The 18,552-nt window shown below is 42.5% G+C and overlaps 1 protein-coding gene across 1 annotated transcript in view; it reads left to right on the top strand.

Moving 5' to 3' along the window:
* The window catches only part of MINDY4B (MINDY family member 4B), a 42,540-nt gene extending 29,201 nt beyond the window's left edge, over positions 1 to 13,339 (top strand). The window contains exons 11-12 of the mRNA XM_086317243.1: positions 10,001 to 10,181; positions 12,471 to 13,339. Coding sequence (XP_086173369.1) covers positions 10,001 to 10,181; positions 12,471 to 12,613 — 324 coding nt within the window. The 3' untranslated portion in view covers positions 12,614 to 13,339. The remainder of the gene's footprint in view (positions 1 to 10,000; positions 10,182 to 12,470) is intronic.
* Positions 13,340 to 18,552: the final 5,213 nt, after the last annotated feature.

Genomic DNA, 18,552 nt, shown 5'->3' with positions numbered 1-18,552 from the left:
GTCCCTGATAATTTGGGAATTCATCTTAGAATTTGATGTATATAATAACAAGGAAAACTAAGCCAAAAATAGGGGACTTATAGATTTCATTATCCATAGTTTTCTTTCAACTGCACAAGGTCACTTCATGTCCTTGGTTAAGCACTCTGTATCTATTAGAACCCAGGAATAGGACAAGACTCAGTCTGGTAGGCTACACTGGGGGCAAGTTTCAAGGAGTGAGGTACAAAAACCACAACTTTAGTGCTTTCTCTGTTATTATAAAGTTCTTTCACAATATTATTTCACCATATCCTCACTAAAAACTACAAAGATTTAAAACAGTGTTTCTCATAGTTCTGTCATCTGAGTAGGTAATTCACAAGCTTTGTCATATCTTCACACCACCTCTGTTATTATTTGCTTAATATTTTCCTTTAAATGAACTCACTTTTAAAATTTGAATCTAACCTTTGCTATAGCAGGCTTCCCTGGTAGCTCAGCTGGTAAAGAATCTTCCTGCAATGAGAGAGACCTGGGTTAGATTCCTGGGTTAGAAAGATTCCCTGGAGAAGGGAAAGGCTACCCACTCCAGTATTCTGGCCTGGAGTCCATGGGGCTGCAAAGAGTGGGACACGACTGAGTGACTTTCACATACAAATATACATTTCCTATAGCAGTAATATAAGCAATGGACTTGATACACTATTTCTTTCTAACACATTTTAAATAAATAGGTAACCAGTTTTAGGTCAGTTAAAGCAGTTTTTGGAGAAGACTCTTCAGAGTCCCTTAGACTGTAAGGAGATCCAACCAGTCCATCCTAAAGGAAATCAGTCCTGAATATTCATTGGAAGGACTGATGGTGAAGCTGAAGCTCCAATACTTTGGCCACCTGATGCGAAGAGATGACTCATTTGAAAAGACCCTGATGCTGGGAAAGATTGAAGGTGGGAGGAGACGCCTGATTGAAGGGGACGACAGGGGATGAGATGGTTGGATGGCATCACCGACTCAATGGGCCTGAGTTTGAGTAAACTCCAGGAGTTGGTCATGGACAGGGAGGCCTGGTGTGCTGCAGTCCATGGGGTCACAAAGAGTTGGACATGACTGAGCGACTGAACTGAGCTGAAAGCAGTTTTAGGTTTACAGCAAAATTGGGTGGAAAGCACAAAGGTTTTCACAAATTCCCTGTCCTTACACATGCATGGCTTCCACATTATCAGTATCCTCCACCAGAGTGGTACATTTGTTACAGCTGATGAACCTACACTGACATGAACTAAGTCCATAGTTTATGTTATGGTTTGCTCTTGGGTTTGGACAAATGTATAATGACATGTATTCACCATTATAGATCATACAGAGTGGTTTCACTGCCCTAAAAGTCCTCTGCGCTCTGCCAAGTCAACCCTCCATCTCCCTCAATGATGGATCTTTTTCCTGTCTCCATAGTTCTGCCTTTTCCAGAGTGTTATTAATATATAGTTGGAATTATAGTATGTAGCATTTTTGGATCGGCTTCTTTCACTTAATAATATGCCTTTATATTTTCTCCATATATTTTCATAGCTTGATACCTCATTTCTTTACAGCACTGCATAATATTCCACTGGAATACTGTGAATAATATTTCTGTGAACAAATATTATTCCACTGATATGTCATGGTTTATTTAGCCATTAACTTATAAAAGATCCTTTGGTGCTTCCACATTTTGGCAATCGTGAATAATGTTGCTATAAACATCATGTGCAGGTTTCTGTGTGGACATAAGTTTTCAGCTCTTTTGGGTAAATATCAAGAGGGGGGCAATTGCTGGATCACATGGTAAGAGTATGTTTAGTTTTATAAGAAGCTGCCAAACTACCTCCCAAGGTGGCTGTACCATTTTACATTCCCACCGACAATGGGTGAGCGTTCCTGTTGCTCTGCATCCTTGCCAGCATTTAGTGTCGTCAGTGTTCTGGATTTCAGCCACTCTAATAGGTACCACATTGTTTATTTGCATTGCCCTGATAATAAGCATATGCTTATTTGCCACCTGTCTATTGTCTTTGTTGATTCATCTGTTACTCATAGGGAGCGTCTAAAATTACCAGTGCTCAGGTCATCCTCCAGAACAGTGTCAGCTATATGTGTGTAGGACCTGTGTGAACACACAGCCACACACTTAGAAGGCTCGGCTGTCACTGCCTTAAAATTCTTAACATTTTCTGAACAAAGGCCTCCAGTTTTTCATTTTGTACTGGACCCCACAAATTGTACAGCTGGTCCTATCCAATGACTGGTTTATCTGGCCTGGAGACTATCTGGTAATCAAGGCTTTTTAACCCCTCAGGTGCATCCAGAGTTAGAAATCTCTGTTCTAGAGAAAGGCTGCTTAACCTCAGCACTACTAATACTTTGGAATGGATAATTCTTTGCGGTGGGGGCTGGCCTGTGCATTATGGGATATTCAGCACCATCCTGGCTTTTACTCACTAAATCCCAGTAGTACTGCCCCACCCCATGTGACAACCAAAAATATCTCCAGATATTGCCAAATGTTCCCCAGAGGACAAAACTGTCCCAACTGAATCACTGCTCTAAAAAAGGTGTGTGTGGGGGAGAATCTCGTTAGACTTAACTGATTAAATCCATGGTATACAGAATTAGAAAACTATCATTTCAAGTGAAATTACAACAAAGAGTATCTTCTTTCAATACTGATATTTCCTTCAAGTATGAGAAATGTTGACAGCTTTCCATTCCTTTTTACCAAGGTGTTAGGGGCAAGTTTCAAACTTTAAAGTTAAACATGCATTTGCTAAACCTTAAAATTAAACAGCAGCTTGTGACTAAGCTTCTCTGAGAAAAGGGACTGTATCAAAGGCTATGCACCCCAGCCCCAAAGAAAGTGAGATTGAGAGAAAAAGAGAGAGAGCTTCAGAGAAGCAAGAATTCATGGCAATCCAGTGCTACCATTTTCCGCGGATCACATACCTTTCAATACAAGTCAGCTCTGACCAACAGCACTGCTAAGTCATGCTCTAAAGAAAATTACCTGCAGAGCCTAAAATATCCTCCAGTAATAAAGTGGATATTTGTTGGGACCTTAAATTCCATCAAGAGGCCAAGGTCTAAGGTTTTAAAAAAAAAAAAAAAAGCAAAAGCTTTCTTGCTGGGAAGAGGGCAAAATGTAGCCGACCTCAGGACCACCATCCAGATGCCTGCTCACAAACTGGAAGTAGGGCAAAGGATGGTGAGACACTGGGTTAGCTTTAAAATCTACATAAAAATCACATCTACAAAGCTTCCATCTTTTCAAAAAGTGACTAATGTGGCTTTTCATTTTTCCTTCTTAGAGTCAGTGTTCTCTCCCCAGGGAGATGCCTATGAATCCTGCCCTCAGTGAAAATTGCCTGAAATTGTACACTAATGGCTTGAAACCCAGAGGATGTTTATTACGTTGTCTCTGACATGCACTTGAAGTTTGGTTTCAGAACAAATGTATTAAAGAGCAAATACAGGCTGGCAGGTAGTTTTACTTGAACTGCTGAGATATATGACTCTGTTAGGCATCTACATACATACATATAAAGTTTATTTAACCTGAAGGTGCTTTTTTATTCTTTCTATAGCAGCTCATTATATTCTGGGAAAAAAGCAATCTATAACTCACCAAATAGTATCAAAATAATTTTTGTAGATAATGATTTTATATCTATAAGAATTTTATATTTTCCCATCACTTCCGAAGCTGGCAATTAAAGTATTTTTTAAAGCTCAATCACTCCTGAAGACGGTATTTTTTAAAGCTCATTTAGTCATTATAGTCTAACAGCCACTTGTGCAGAGCACATACTGTGTGCTGGGCTCTCTCCAAGTCACTGGTAATGATATCTTCTTTCATTTAACCCTCATTTCCACTCAGAGTTACAATCAGTGTTAGTTCAAGTACAGGGGCTGTTGTGTGATCATTCATTCTATTTCTTTTTATTGGGAGTATAGTTGCTTTACAGTGTTGTACAATGAAGTGAAACAGCCATATATGTACATATTTCCCCTCCCCCTTGACCTTTCCTCCCCTGCCCCCATCCCACCCCTCTAGGTCATCGCAGAGCACCAAGCTGAGCTCCCTGAACTACACAGCAGCTTCCCACTAGCTGTTTGTTTCAGAGATGAGAAATCCCAGACTGAGAAAGTGTAAGAAGGCCACCAACTAAGGAGGTGTCAGGGCCAGGATTCTGAGCCCAGATCTATATGTGTTCCAAGGCACTTTCAGCCCACTGCCTGTCATGATCATCTATACTTGTTTCTGATAAAGTGGTAAATACAAAACATTTGTTCTGGGTAGGATATCTTTCAGAGGTGTTTCTGTAATCAATCACATCAACATATTGACATAGACATGTATATTTGTATTATATAAGATCTATTACAGATCCTGCCCTCAATCTCCTCAGCATCAGGGTCTTTTCCAATGAGTCAGCTCTCTGCATCAGGTGGCCAAAGTAAAGACCAGGGACAGGAGGAGAAGGCGGGGACAGAGGATGAGATGGTTGGATGGCATCATTGACTCAATGGACATGAGTTTGAGAAAACTCTGGGAGATAGTGAAGGACAGGGAAGTCTGGCATGCTGCAGTCCATGGGGTCGCAAAGAGTCGGACACGACTAAGTGACCAAACAACAAATTACAGATCCTCTAATGCTGAACTGCAAATGGTTAGATAATGGCAAAATCATGGCTCGGTCTTAGAATGCATGGTGGTTGTACTCAATATCTAAAACTTTATCCACTGACTACTAGGTTAAAGCAGTGGTGAGTGTGAGTTGATTGTGATCCGCAAGTACTGGTGGCACACACCCTTTCAAGTATCTGTGTGTTTGGTGGACTGTGTCTGTCACTATATGCTAGGAGGACAAGCTCAGTGGTGCTCAGAGATGTGCTAACCAGAAGACTCATCTGATGGCAGTGCATACAGATATCTAATATTTCATAACCTTCAATCATAAGACTTCTTGCAGCACAGCTGTTTGCTCAAAAAAGAACCAGATGTGGTTCGAGGGCAGTGCTTTAAGCATCATTGGATTGAGGACCTCACAGTCACTTCCTTCCCTTTCTGCTCTGAGGCATGGTGACTCTGCACATGGATATGCCAAATGCATATAGGTATTGGTGCTAAGTGGTAAGAACCCGCATGCTAATGCAGGAGACATAAGAGACGCAGGTTCAATCCCTGGGTCGGGAAGATCCTCTGAAGAAGGGCATGGCAACCCACTCCAGTATTCTTGTCTGGAGAATCCCATGGACAGAGGAGCATGGTGGGCTAAAGTCCACATGGTCAGAAAGAGTCGGATATGACTGAAGTGACTTAGCTCCCACATAAGCATTTTTTGGGGTATTTAGGGACTCCTGCCTCGAGTCCCTGCCTCGGGTGGGCGTTCTAAATTGGAAGATTATATGTAAGCACTGGTAAGAGAAACCTAATATAAGAAGTTTTCTGAGTTCAAAAGAAAATCAATGTGCTGCTTGGCAGAACCTGCTGTCGCGGTGAAACCCCCTCATCCGCCACTGCATCTGTCTTCCCTAAGTGAATCTCTTCTAACTCAGTGATAAAATTGCAGAGATTGCAAAAACGCACGTCTTTCAGTCCCAATGTCACAGCCCAGTAGGTGAGATTTAAAAAAAAACAAAAAAAGGAGCTCTCATTAGATGACATGCAAGCCCCCCAGAACCCACCAGACTGACAGTTCCTGCAGCACACAGCCAGCTCCCCGCAAGAAGAGGCACTATTTTGAAGCCTCCCATCACTTTTCTATTTGAAGATACAGGTTTGAGTGTGTGGTTCCAATACCTAAGTGAGAACATAAAGTAGTCTGAGTCTAACACCATCTGGAAAACCTCAGGAGGTTCACATTATCTTCGCACCTGCCACCGAGAAGAAAAATCAACTCTGATTTTTAGAAGGAACGGAAGCCATTTAGGTCTTGCTGGAATTATTCCCCCGACAACCCTGGCAGAGCACATCACCATCTGAGTCCTACCTTCTTCCCTCTTTACATTTTTCCCTTTAAAAAGACTGACAGGAAGAAATCCAACACTCAAAGTACCAGATGAAGCTCCACCCACTGTTCTCTACCCCTGAGTCGCTGGGGTAGTCCCTGGAAAACATGACAACACCTCTGCAAACTGGCTAAGAGAAGTTACATCAACTCGTGTTCCGGGTGGCAGAGATGAGAGCCAGACTGTGAAGAGCCACGCATGTGAGTTGTCACCAGGAATCGGCGAAGAAAGCACATTTCCACAACTTTCTCCCAATCAGATCGCCGGATGGGGGCCCTGGGACTTCCACATCAAGCTCCTTATGCAGAGGCGCATTCCAAGAGCCATTGTTCTGGAGCCGGCCTGCGGCTCAGTCTCAGTGTTCAGTCACTGTCAGGTCCGACTTCTTGCAACCCCGTGGACTGTAGCTCGCCAGGTTCCTCTGTGTATGGGATTTTCCAGGCTCCTCTTCCCTGACTCAAGGATCGAATCAGGTCTCCTGCATTGGCAGGCGGATTCTTTAGCACTTAAGCCACCACACGGACAGATGGATCCTCACTCTCTGGTGCTTAGAATTTGTCCCTTCTTCCTATCTTTGTAACTTTACCTTCAATGACACCTGCTATGGAAGGTTTGATTGCCGCATGGAAGGCTGAACTGACTGGGCTTATTACACAATGAGTGAATTTAAGGAGAAAGGTATTTTATTTATAGCACCACTCTATCACAATTTAATTTCCTTTTTACCATGGCAACATGAGGCAACATGCACAAATTCTGCATTGATGACATCTCACCAGTAAAACATACTTAGAATTCTCTTTCATGGGGAGGTTAGCTGATAAATTGTGTCTATCCCAAAGCAATACAAATTCTTAACTGAAGATGCCAGTCAAACAGATTCCATGGTGCACTGAGGAAAGGGCTTTGATATTTGACTGGGTTCAGTTGGGAGGTACTCAGTTTTGGTTCTGCAGGACTCCCTTTAAACCAAGCATGTTCTAAGCTGTAACCTGAGGCTCACCTCTTGGAGTTAAAACCTAAAGTGCTGTGACAGACATATTTCTCTTGACCAGAATCTCTCAGGGCAAGTGGGACTCTGCCTACTCAGTGTAGGGTCTCTGAATGGTCACTTTGAGTGCTGGAGATTGCTATATTTATGACTCCTTCGTTTTCCTCCTACTTTAATAAGATCATGAGTAGCTTTGAGTTCAGGAGAGAAAACTGTTGCATTGTTGCATAAAATCACAACAGTGCAGTGGCCACACCTTACAGAGTATGAATCTGAGCTCCAGTTGAATTTTGCCAACGTCACAAAGATTTTGTGAAACAATATCATGTATGTCTACAGTCAATTACATCCACCCACACATCATTTACAGGAACTTTCACTGATTTAAAATCAGCCAGAATATGCATCTGGAGTTAAAATGCAGTGGCGCTTTATTACAAACAGCCCTCAGTTTCCTAGTTTATCCATATTTTCAAACTTAATAATTCCAAGTCCTGAGGATCGTATTTTGATTATACATAACCTTAGTACTATCACAAGAAGGCCTAAGAAAGAGCTCATTTTATAACTAGTGAATGGTGACGACGTTCATTGGAACGTAGGGGGTGGATTCTGGGATGTAAATACATGGGGTTGCTTCAATGGCACATCCTCTGTGCTTTATTTCCAATGTAGCCAGTGGGCGACTTGCCCCAAGTTTGGTGTATTATACTCATATTATACTCAGTCCAGGGAGGGCTGGTGTTGATGTGAGCAGATGAGCATGCCCACTATGAGCATGTCCAGACTGGGGTGCTGGGCATACACCCCTTTTTTCAACTATCAGCTAAAACTTAGGTCATTTCTTTTAAACACAGTAGTATAATTTTTCTCCAGTAGCTGAAGAGTAAAGTTTAAACACAAAAGCACCTCTGATTCACCCACAACTGAATAATTTCAACTCTAGGAGAAAGAAGGGATTTGAATAGAATGATTGAGAAATCAAAATGTCAAGTTACTAGCCTTTAATACTTGGGTTGACAAAACATGCAGTCATTTTTTTCAAAACTGGATTTTCCACGCAACAGAATTTGTTCCTGAACACACAGTACAACTCTGAGGACCAAGAAGAAAAGAAACAGAATTGAATCCTTTTGTTATGGGAAGATATGCCACAGCTGAGGGTCCAGAGCTCTCCCTGGCATCGTGGGAAATGATGGGGGTTTCCATGTAGCTCACGTTAATCTCTTTACATGTTTTTTTTTTAATGTTTTTTAAAAAACATTAATGAGTTTCAATGGCATTAAAAAAATATGTGCTTCCCTGCCTCTTTAAACAAAATGGGAGATATCATCAAGAAAAACACTATAATCCTGATTCCCTCATGTGTTTGGACTGCAAAGAGATCAAACCAGTCAATCCCAAAGGAAATCAACCCTGAATATTCATTGGAAGAACTGATCCTGAAGCTCCAATACTTTGGCCATGCAAAGAGCTGACTCATTGGAAAAGACCCTGATGCTGGGAAAGATTGAGGGCAAGAGGAGAAGCCAATGACAGAGCATGATATGTTTAGGTAGTATCACTGATTCGATGGACATGAGTTTGAGCAAACTGGGAGATAGTGAAGGACAGGGAAGTCTGGCGTGCTGCAGTCCATGGGGTCGCAAAGAATTGGACATGACTTAGTGACTGAACAGCAACAACGAACCTCAGGGGTTACTGGAGTATGCAGGATCCTTTACTAGTGAGCCTTCCCCAGTGGTGCTTTGGTGAATCTAATTCACTGGCCTGAGAATTCAAGGCCTGGATTGCCTGGAAAAACCAGAAAACAAGCTGATTAAGACATTGAACTTAGGCTTCCCTGGTGACTCACTGGAAAGAATCCACCTGCCTATGCAGGAGATACAGGTTTGACCCTTGATCTAGAAAGACCCCACATGCCACAGAACAACTAAGCCCGTGCACCACAACTATTGAGCCTGTGCTCTAGAGTCCAGGGGCTGCGACCACTGAAGCTCATGTCCCCGATAGCCTCTGCTCCATGAGAAGCCACCGCAAAGAGAAGACATGCATCACAACTAGACAGGAGCCCACACCTGCCGCAACTGGGGTGAAGCCCACGCAGCAACAAAAATCCAGCACAACCAAAAACAAATAATTTTTAAAAACAGTGAACTTAATATTATGCGTAATACTGAACTAGTACATTCAGCTGTAAGTACATCTTCACAATTGATCTACATATTAACACGCAGTTATGTGTACATCTGTGAGAGTGTTTGTGTGCATTCCACTCATTTCCCAGAAGCTTTTTTCTGTATTCAAAATATCCTCTCTTCCATATTCTAGGCTCTTTTTCCTAGGATCTAAATGGTTAGTGCTGCCAGAATGACCACCTGCTGAATGAAATACTGTCCTATCTTGGGAACAGAAATAAGTACACTAGTCAACAAAAAGACCAGTTCAAGTTCTCATATTCCATTCCTACACTTCTATTTCTGTCTACTTATTCTCCACCTCACTAACAAACCAAACTGAGATGGTTCCACCAGCTCCGTAAGCCCACCCTCAAAATGTTTTAAAATAAAATCCATGAAGAGAAAAACTGGAACATCACCACCACACCATTCATAAATGCAAATTCATTTACAAGAAACCCTTTGTTTGAAATCTTCCTCCATGCACAGTGCCCTGCCCAGCTACAAGCGCAATGCCAAGTCTCTGAGCTGCTTTAAAAAAAAAATTTTTTTAAGCCTTTGTTGAATTTGTCACAATACTACTTCTGGTTTTTATGTTTTTGTTTTTTGGCTATGAGGCATGTGGGATCTTAGCTCCCCCTTACCAGGGATCAAACCCACACCCCCTGCATTAGAAGGCAAAGTCTTAACCACCAGACCACCAGAGAAGTCCCCGAGCTGCTTTTTGATCCTGGTGACATGTGTTCTCTCGTAGGCAGCCAAATCTAATGTTCATCTGCGGTCCTCTCTCCTCTTGCAGGTGGGCAGCATGCTGAAGACTCCCAAGTTACCTGTCTGGCTGTGCAACATCAATGGAAATTACAGCGTCCTGTTTAGCACAAACAGGCAGCTCTTATCAGACTGGAAAGTGGAGCGCCTCTTTGATCTGTACTTCTACAGTGGCCAGCCTGCACAGAAAAAGCCTGTGCACCTTACCATAGGTGAGCACTCCAGACCCCAGTGCTCTCAGCTTAATGTGCTCAGAGAGCCGAGGCTGTGCTGGTTTACAGCTGTGTGGATGCTTGGGCTAGCTCTGCAGGAAGATGTGGAGGCCTGATCTCTAAAATGAAACCTAGGCTTCAACGTCATGGGTCTAACCTAAGCATTGTAATCTTGGGGTTCCAACTGATGAATTCTAATCCCAAGATAGAGTATCAGATGACTGATCATCCCAGAACACAGTAACTAAACTGAGAGTGCATTTGTATTCAGATCAGTCCAAAAAGCATTTTTGAGGCCTACTAAGCACCAGGCACATGCCAGACACTAGGAAAGCAAGAAGGCACAGTCTTGGCAGAGGTTCCAGTGTGATCATATAAGCCATTTCATTCCAATTCCCACCATGTTTAAAAAAAAAAACAAAACACGAAGAAAAAAGATTAACCTTAAGCTGTCTTTAAACACTAGCCTTTTGGACAAGGGAATAAACATGATGAAACCAGGAGCCCGTATTTGCTACCAAGGCACCATGCATGGAGCCTTGCAGATTTGGTGTCTGACTCTTTGCCTTTAGTATCACAGGTCTGGCTTTAGGCAACTTTTCATTATTATGACTGCATCTAGAAGAGTATTTTAGTGACTGCTTTGTCTATGTAGCTCCTAATTCTTTTTCTTTAATTATGAGAAATTTATATTTGTGTGTATGTGTATACACATACATGTGCTTAGTCTCTCAGTCATGTCCAATTCTTTGCGACCTCATAGACTGTAGTCTGCCAGGCTCCTCTGTCCATGGGATTCTCAAGGCAAGAATACTGAAGTGAGTTGCCATGCCCTCCTTCAGGGCATCTTCCCAACCCAGGGATCGAACCCAGGTCTCCCTCATTGCAGGTGGATTCTTTACCATCTGAGCCACCAGGCAAGCCCAATACATACATATATATATATATGTGCGTGTGTGTGTGTGTGTGTGTGTATATATATATATATATATATGACCCCAGAAAAATGTATATTATATATATATACACACCCATTTCATTTAGTGGGATATTGCCAATACATTTCTTAAGATATTTATTGCTTCTACTTTTCTACTATTATTGCTTCTACTTTACTCTCTTCTTTGAGGAAAGCACTGGGATTTTTTTTTTTTTTTTTTAGCTCACACACATAGCAAGCATTGTGTTCCAGGCACTGTGTTGAAAGCCTTACATACATTATTCCATTAAATCCTCCTAACAGTCATCTAAAGTAGACACTATGATGCTTATTTTACACAGAGGAAACTGAAGTGGCCAAAAAATGATTTCTAATGGATGAGGTTGAGAGATACTAAGTACCTTCCCAAAGGTCATCTGCGACAAACTTGGGCCTTGAACTCAGTTCTAGACCACCTCACGAGAATACTCGCACTTCACCCCCAAATGCAAATGTACTCTTAGCATTGAGAAGCTCTCTCTTTTCTTATTTTTTCCTGACAACATTCAGTGATTTATTGATATGTCTAACTCTATGTGTTCCATCACGGTGCGGGACCACACCATTACATGACATCAATACTGAGTTTTCAAAATCTACAACAACCCAGACTATCATGGACATGTCTTGTGTGGGGCATATGTACACACCATCCACTTGAATCCCCATCAGCTCACTCACTTCTAGGAACACAGCTTGCTGAGCCCAACTCCTGCCCACTCATCCTATTTTCCTTCCTTCCTGGCTTCTTCTGAAATGGTATACATAGTTCAGTTCAGTTCAGTCGCTCAGTCGTGTCCGACTCTTTGCGACCCCATGAATCGCAGCACGCCAGGCCTCCCTGTCCATCACCTACTCCTGGAGTTCACTCAGACTCACGTTCATGGAGTCAGTGATGCCATCCAGCCATCTCATCCTCTGTCGTCCCCTTCTCATCCTGCCCCCAATCCCTCCCAGCATCAGAGTCTTTTCCAATGAGTCAACTCTTCACACGAGGTGGCCAAAGTACTGGAGTTTCAGCTTTAGCATCATTCCTTCCAAAGAAATCCCAGGGCTGATCTCCTTCAGAATGGACTGGTTGGATCTCCTTGCAGTCCAAGGGACTCTCAAGAGTCATTTCCAATACCACAGTTCGAAAGCATCAATTCTTCGGCGCTCAGCTTTCTTCACAGTCCAACTCTCACATCCATATATGACCACTGGAAAAACCATAGCCTTGACTAGACAGACCTTTGTTGGCAAAGTAATGTCTCTGCTTTTCAATATACTATCAAATGCTGGGGTCTAAATGTTGGCTATTCCTTCCTCAGACACTCACTCCCATCACTGGGAAAGCGTCCAACACGAAGATGAACACAGACCAGGAAGACGGTTTTCCCCACTGGAGATGGTGATCAGAACCAAGTGGAGAGATGCCACCATCAATTGGAATGGATCTGTTCCCTTTTTCTAAAGAGGAAGCCAAGATGTACAACGAAGTCTGAAGCATCAGTACTATGGGGACACAAAAGCCTAACTTGGGGAAGACCATTTTATGTTCCTTATTCAGAAACCCCACCCAAAACACCCCCATAAGCAGTATGTTTTTTCTTTTGTCTCTATGAACTCTCCGCAGTTGCTATTGGTATTTTTGGAGACACACAGAACCCTTACTTCAGGGTCTGGAAGTTGTATCCTTTATGCTCATATAAACGGGTTCCTCATTTTTATTCAAAAGAAAAACTGAAGTCTCTTTCCTTCATGTTATTTCCAAATTCCTCTCTCCTCAGTGTGATTCTCCCTGGGGATTACAGAAGGAGGGAGCTAGCTTTCATTTGGGGATGAAGTCATCAGTAATAAATCATTAGATTTTTAGTTATGGCAAGAACTCAAGCCTTCTCAAAGATTTCCTGGTATGAAGAGCATTCCTTTCCAAGGTTACATTTCAAAGTGCCCACATTAGCAAGTTCTTGTCATTAAAATAGTAAATGGGATTGAAGCGGGGGCTATTCCTGGTAGGCTGGCTATTGTAGTTGGCTGTGGGTGCAAACCATCCTGTGAGCACACAGGAGACATTCTTTCCATCAGTGCTATGATTGCTTAATTTCTTTATAAGTTGAATGTAAATAATGGGTGTGTGCTCAGTCAGGTCCAGCTCTTTGCGACCCCATGGACTGTAGGCGGCCAGGCTCCTCTATCCATGGGATTTTCCAGGCAAGATTACTGGACTGGGTTGCCATTTCCTTCTCCAGAGAATCTTCCTGACCCAAGCATCAAACCCATGTCTCCTGCATTGGCAGATGGATTCTTTACCCTGAGTCATCTGGGAAGCCCCTGGATATAAATATACAAATGGACAAACATACACGGAGAAGCCTGATTCCTAAATGAAATAAAATTATATACAAAAGTAAAATCTCTCCTTCTGTCAATGTTCAAAGGGGAAAACAATTCTTTTTAGAACTTGACCTTTCCCTGTTCTGTTGAATGCCTACACTTTTTCTGAAGAAATACACAGAGCAAGATACATATTCTTTCTAAAAGAAGCCCATGGGAACCATTTAGACCTTTCTCCTACCCACCCCACTGGTCTACTGACTCACAGATATAGGGTTTCTTATTCACAAGCCAAACTTTAGTTTGCAAAGAACAACTTTTCTGCACCCATTGTCCAAATTAATTTGCTAAATGCATTTTCTTTTGGCCCCAAGAACAATGTTTTAACTTAAGAAGCATGTAGAAAATGAAACTTCAAGGTGAATCATAAATTATGTCAAAAGAGAAAGCCAATTTGGCTTCGATTGCTGATTTCAGTATCCTTATCATTGATGCTTCTATTTGGGATTTTAAATACATCAGACAAATGAGTGGATCCTGATAGATTCTCAGCATATTTCTTGGTCTTAGCAATATTGTGCTTTTCCTGAGGTGCAGGCCTGTTTCGGTTTTATGAACGCTGACTTATTTCTAATTAAATCTCCCTTTCGGTGTGGACTACTAGAAAACTTAGAGCCTAATGAGAACCATAGCAAATATATCGGTCAGAAAGCTCCCAGCCACAAGTAAGAGAGCTCACTAAAAGTGTCTCACACAGTGAGGACATTCCTCTCTAACAAGAATGAGCCAGTTAGGGATCCACGTGACTCTCCTAGGTCAACTGTGGTTCTCCTCCAGGCCTGAGCACAGAAGTCTCAGTGCCAGGACATAATCAGAGCTCTACAGAAGGAAAAGGGGCAGGATGAGTGTGGTGTAGACTGTGATGTGGCAGTGTTGCCTGGCAGTGTATTAGTCCTTACAAAAGGTGCTTTTTCAATTGGCCTCATATCTGAATCTACTTTCTATTTCTACTCTATTTTTCTTTGGATTCTTAATTGATTTATGTGTGCATGCTCAGTTTTATCCGACTCTTTAGAACTCCATGGGCTGTAGCCTGCCAGGCTCCTCTGTCCATGGGATTTTCAGGCAAGAATAGTCGAGCAGATTGCCATTTCCTCCTCAAGAGTATCCTCCTGACCCAGGGATCAAACTCGTGTCTCCTGTGTCTCCTGTACTGGCAGGCAGAATCTTTACCACTGAGTCATTAGGAAATTGATTTATAATTTATGTATTTTACCATATTTTACAAGCTGTTATATTGTCTTATTATTCCTGGAACAAACTTATTAATAAGCAAAATAATAAATATTAAGAACATGTTTTATATATAGTCGTATAATCATTTTGACACAGAAAGGTATTAATTACTTTGTATGTCAATGTTCAGTGAAATAAGTGTTTATTTCATCTTATAAATAATATTTTAATTTTTTTGGTAAGGTGGAAACATGTTTTTTTTAAGTAGCTAGAAATTTCCTAGGACCATCAGTTCACCTTTGAACTCTCTGTGTTTTGAGATAAATGACTTTAATTGTCTTGTCAGCTTCTAAAACATGAAGCAGGAAAATGCTATTTGCTCTGTCAGATGATAATTTTTCTGAATAATTACTAAACTGAGTATCTCTTTAGTGAGACCATGTCCCTGTGGAGATGGCAAATCCTTTTGGTTTGTCCCTCAAAATTACTGTTTGTTTTTAGCAAAGATGTATGTATCATTTTGTTAAGTGTAAGTTCGCCAATGTCACAAGACCAGGTGGGACCAAGCCAGGTCCCAGGCAGGCCTGAAATTCCCTGGTCATCTCCAGGCTATGTGCAACCTTAGTTACACCTGAGCTTAATTTTATCTATGAGTGAGTAACACAAACTATCCGCTTCATTGATCACAGCTTTGACATGGCAAAGAGACCGTGTAACTCAATGAAAGCTATGACCCATGCTTTGCAGGGCCACCCAGGACAGACGGGTCCTAGTGAAGAGTTCTGACAAACTGTAGTCCACTGGAGGAGGGAGTGGCAACCCATCCACCACTCTCACCTGGAGAACCTCACAGACAGTATGAAAAGGCAGAAAGATGTGACACTGGAAGACGAGCTCCCACAGTTCGGAAGTTGTCCAATATGCTACTGGGAAAGAGTGGAGGGCAATTACTAACAGCTCCAGAAAGAATGAAGTGACGGCCAAAGTGGGAATGATGCTCAGCTGTGGATGTGTTTGGTGGTGAAAGTAAAGTCTGATGCTGTAAAGAACAATATTGCATAGGAACTTGGAATGTTAGGCCCATGAATCAAGGTAAATGGGACATAGTCAAGGAGGATATGGCAAGATTGAAAATCAATGTGGGAAAGAATGAAGGCAAAAGGAGAAAGGGGTGGCAGAAGACAAAATGTTTAGATGGCATCACTGACTCAATGGACATGATTCTGGGCAAACTCCAGGAGATAGTGGAGGACAGAGGAACCTGACGTGCTACAGTTCACGAGTTCTCAAAGAGTCAGACAAGACTTAGCAACTGAAAAATAGCACAGACAATGGATATACGCTGTGGACTGTTGTAATCGCCTTGTCAAGGCCTTAGAGACACAACTGTTTACTCATTCAGGGAACTTTTTAAATATCCCCCATGTACCAGGCACTCGCCTGGGTGCTAGAGAGATACAGTGAGCAACACCAGCCACAGGCCCTCTTCTCTCTGGAGGTCTTCTGAGGTGAAGGCACTCATCAAGAAACCACTGTGATGAATAGAAACTTGAAAACTGAGATAAGTGTTCAGAGGGAGAGGATTCATGGCATGCAATAGCTTGTAACAAAGGCCTGGAAGTTCAGGGAAAGACATCTCTGAGAAACAGACAATTAAACTGAGGTAGGGAGGCTAAGTGGTGAGAAGCAGGAGAGGGGCAGAGGGACGAGCAGGTGCCAATCCCTGCCTCCAACGAGTTCAAGAATCAGAGAACCAGTGGGACTGCCATTTGCAGAACGCGAGGTGCAGCATGGCTGAGAAGCAGCTGGAGGGGCAGGGAAGGACACACCCTAGGCAGTGTAGATGAGGAGGCATGGGCAGCCTTGGAAGGTTAAGTGGCCTGGGAAGATGTGCGTTCTGAGAAGATGTCTCTGTGGAGAGTGGAGAGAGCCCACAGTGGACACAGAGACTAGTTAGAAGACTACAGCAGGGATCTAGACAAGAGATGACCAGAACAGAGCAGTGGCAGTTAAGGCAGACTGAAGTGGGCCACTCAAGAGAAACGACTTGGTGGGTAAAGCAGACAAGGCCAAGAGGTTGACACTGGGGGTGGGTGGGGGCAGAACATGAAGGAGAAGGAGGCATCAGGAATAGTTTCTTAGTTCCAGGTTTGAAAGTTGGATGGATGTTTGTGCCTTCGTTGAATTTTAAGACACACTAAGAGAATAGCAGGTTAGGAGGGGAAGAAATCCCAAGTTCAGTCTTGGATGTGAAACCATGATTCACGTGGAGAGGTAGACTAGTGGGTTAGAAATAAGGTTATGGATCTCACAGGAGAGGTTTGAACCACAAAAATACATTCAGGAGGCACTGATGGTGAGGAAGATGGTGGTAGGGAGGGAATTTGCCTGAGGAGACTATTTAGAGAGCTGGCCTGAATCTGAGCCCAGAGAAATCCCATTGTTAGTGGTCAAGTAAGTTCCAATGAGCCTGGAAAAGAAGCAGAGAGGCAACAGCCTGAGACACAGGAGGTGACCCTCAACTGATATCTAAATAAAAGGTCTTTTCAGTGACTCTTTATGTCAAAACTCAACCAGAAAGAAGGGGGTCAGGAAGATCCCTGGAGAAGGAAATGGCTGCTGCTGCTAAGTCACTTCAGTCGTGTCCAACTCTGTGAGACCCCATAGATGGCAGCCATGGCTACCACTCCAGTATTCTTACTTGGAGAATCCCATGGACAAAGGAGCCTGGTGGGCTACAGTCCATGGGGTCGCAGACAGTCAGACATGATTGAACTCTTACGTGAGGTTCAAGGCTGAAATTAATTCTGTTGAATGCATTCATATCCCATCCCTTTCCAAGAAGGACACAGGGTGGCTGATAACTAGGAAACTTTCAGGAGAACTTGGTATGTCCTTTTTTTTTAAGTTATCAAACCCAATTTTAAAAACGTCTCACCACTGTCCACAAGGTGGTGCTATGAGAGTGACTTTTTCAATCTCCTCATCAAAAATAATTATCAAAGTAAATGTGGTCAATTCAGGTACCATGTAAAAAAAAAAAAGCAAATAATTATAAACGATATAATGGGTATTAATCTTTGTGATACTTAGAAGCGCTGTCACTAAGCATGGTAGGTAGTACTGCTCTTGTAGGTGTCTTCCTTTCTCTTCCACTCCAATGGGGGCAGAAAGCGGATGGGTAAGGCACGGCAAGAACTGTAAATGTTAGCTCTAAAATACCCCCATTTGCATCACCACCTTCTTGGTGCAGACACCACTGGACTATTAAACAGCTGCCCAGGTGTTACCCTCACCTTTTTTGTCCCCTTCTATTAATAATTGTTTTTCAACACAATAGTTATCTTTTAAAAATTTGACTTTTGATCATGTGATAGAGCCATTTTTATTGACCTTGGACAAAAAGCCCAAAAGTCTTAACATGATCTCCAAGAGCCTGTGGGATTTAGCTTCTGATTCATCTCGTGCCCAACTCCTGATCATTACCATGTTTTCACCCAAGCCAAGCTCACCCCCAGTTGAGGGGCTCTGCACATGCTTTTCCCTGTGCCAACAACGATCTTCACCCTGATCTCACTCTGCAGATGTCTACTTAAAATCCACTTTCTCAGACGGGCCTTCTCTGACACGAGTGGGGTGCCATTGCCTTCTCCGATTCCCATCTAATATCCCCCAATTTGCCTCTCTTAGCACCTTGTTCTACTTTTTATCACTCACTGTGGGGGGTTATAATTACACACTTATTTGTATGATTATGTGTTAAAATGCCTGACTACCCCCTAGCACAGTGGTTCTCAAACTTTTTAGTCTCAGGACCCTTTTATGTTCTGAAAATTTATC

The sequence above is a fragment of the Bos grunniens genome, chromosome 1, assembly GCF_055505025.1.
Source record: "Bos grunniens cultivar Pamir isolate PY7600 chromosome 1, Bosgru_T2T1.0, whole genome shotgun sequence".
Taxonomy (NCBI): Eukaryota; Metazoa; Chordata; class Mammalia; order Artiodactyla; family Bovidae; genus Bos; species Bos grunniens.
The sequence above is the reverse complement of the archived record's forward strand: the minus strand, read 5'-3'. Positions and strand labels throughout refer to the sequence as shown.